Below are 1378 nucleotides of genomic sequence, written 5' to 3' on the forward strand. Positions count from 1 at the left end.
TGTTTCCAATATGCATTTCTCCCCTTCACTTCATCTATTTAACAGCGCAAATTAGTTTCGTGAGGGATGATATCGAAGAGTAAAATATGCACAAGAAATGCTATTGTTGCATTTGGTGGATTGGTGACTATTTACCACCGAAATGGTTTGAGTGAGTTAGTGCCGTATAAACGTGTAATGTCCAGATGTCAGAGGATCACGTGAAGGCAACAAAAATTTAGTGTACAGAGTTGAGATATCTGGGGCCATGGAGGAAGATAAGAGAAGTACGGACGCCAATTTTGCTCCAGGTACCACACATAATTCGCTTATTATTTCCCGGTGTGGCATTAAAGTAAGTTATTAAATTGACGACGTCATTAAAAGTTACCAGGGAACCGTTAGCTGGTATACTGACTGAGGCAGCACGCGCACTGTCAGCCAGCTGTTTTCTACAAGCCAACGCAAGTGTTGTTGAAACGCACTAGTTTAAGTTACGCCGGCTTTATATTAGGTCATGGCTATACGGAATGTTGAAAACACGTGTAGGTCTCACTCTAGCAGCCTCTGCATTTAGCTTCCGGTCAGTTCATCAGAGACATGATGACAAGCACAAAGTCAGACTCCATGTAGTTCCGTGTAGCTGTTCGCCAGACAAAAACGAAACGTAAATCTAAACTACGCTCAAAAGTCGAGGAAGCTACATTTTTCACATGTGACATTAACATACACTGTATGTCATAGGACTTCATATCAATCATTGGGGTCTTCTGATGAATTAGGCATGCAGGTGATCCACCAAACAATCAAAGTGTTACCTTAGAGTTAATAATTAAGCTTTGTCCGTGTTTCACCTTAGACCCAGGGGGGGCAGGAACGACGACTCAAGATGCCCCACGTGACCCCAGCCCAGAGGCCTTGATCAGCAGACAGCTGAGTGAGCAGGGCCGCTTTGCTTTCGCTGCCCTGTGTGGAGTGTCTCTGGGACACTTGTTTACCGGCCCTGAAAGCAGGTAACGGAGCCGTGAAGGAGAATGTCTTCATGACATTCTGTGTGTGTCACTGTTACGTCATTGTGTTTGCAGAGAGCTTGCTTCAGGGTTGTTGTTTTGTTTCTGGTAAACTAAACACTTAGCACCCACCTTCCTCTATTTGTACCTGACATAAAGGAAAAGCGATTGATATTTATGAGACACTGTAAGTGTCACATCTATCAGTATTCAAACACACACGCGCGCGCGCGCGCACACACACACACACACACACACACACACACACACACACACACACACATTATGATTCCAGTTTTTCTTCAATACATCTTTAGATTCGATTATATATTTTATTTATTATACATATCATATATATTTCATTCACTATATATATATATATATATATA

General features: G+C 42.4%; 1 protein-coding gene across 2 annotated transcripts in view; it reads left to right on the forward strand.

Annotated features, from left to right (window-relative positions):
- Positions 1 to 217: 217 nt before the first annotated feature.
- tmco4 (transmembrane and coiled-coil domains 4) overlaps positions 218 to 1378 on the forward strand; it is an 18247-nt gene continuing 17086 nt past the window's right edge. The window contains exons 1-2 of one of the 2 annotated variants that reach the window (XM_031868880.1): positions 218 to 290; positions 839 to 992. In XM_031868880.1, coding sequence (XP_031724740.1) covers positions 248 to 290; positions 839 to 992 — 197 coding nt within the window. In that variant the 5' untranslated portion in view covers positions 218 to 247. The remainder of the gene's footprint in view (positions 291 to 838; positions 993 to 1378) is intronic. The other variant, XM_031868881.1, reaches the window with a different exon arrangement.

This window comes from Anarrhichthys ocellatus, unplaced genomic scaffold (genome assembly GCF_004355925.1).
Source record: "Anarrhichthys ocellatus isolate YVR2014 unplaced genomic scaffold, GSC_Weel_1.0 scaffold44, whole genome shotgun sequence".
In the NCBI taxonomy this organism is placed as follows: Eukaryota; Metazoa; Chordata; class Actinopteri; order Perciformes; family Anarhichadidae; genus Anarrhichthys; species Anarrhichthys ocellatus.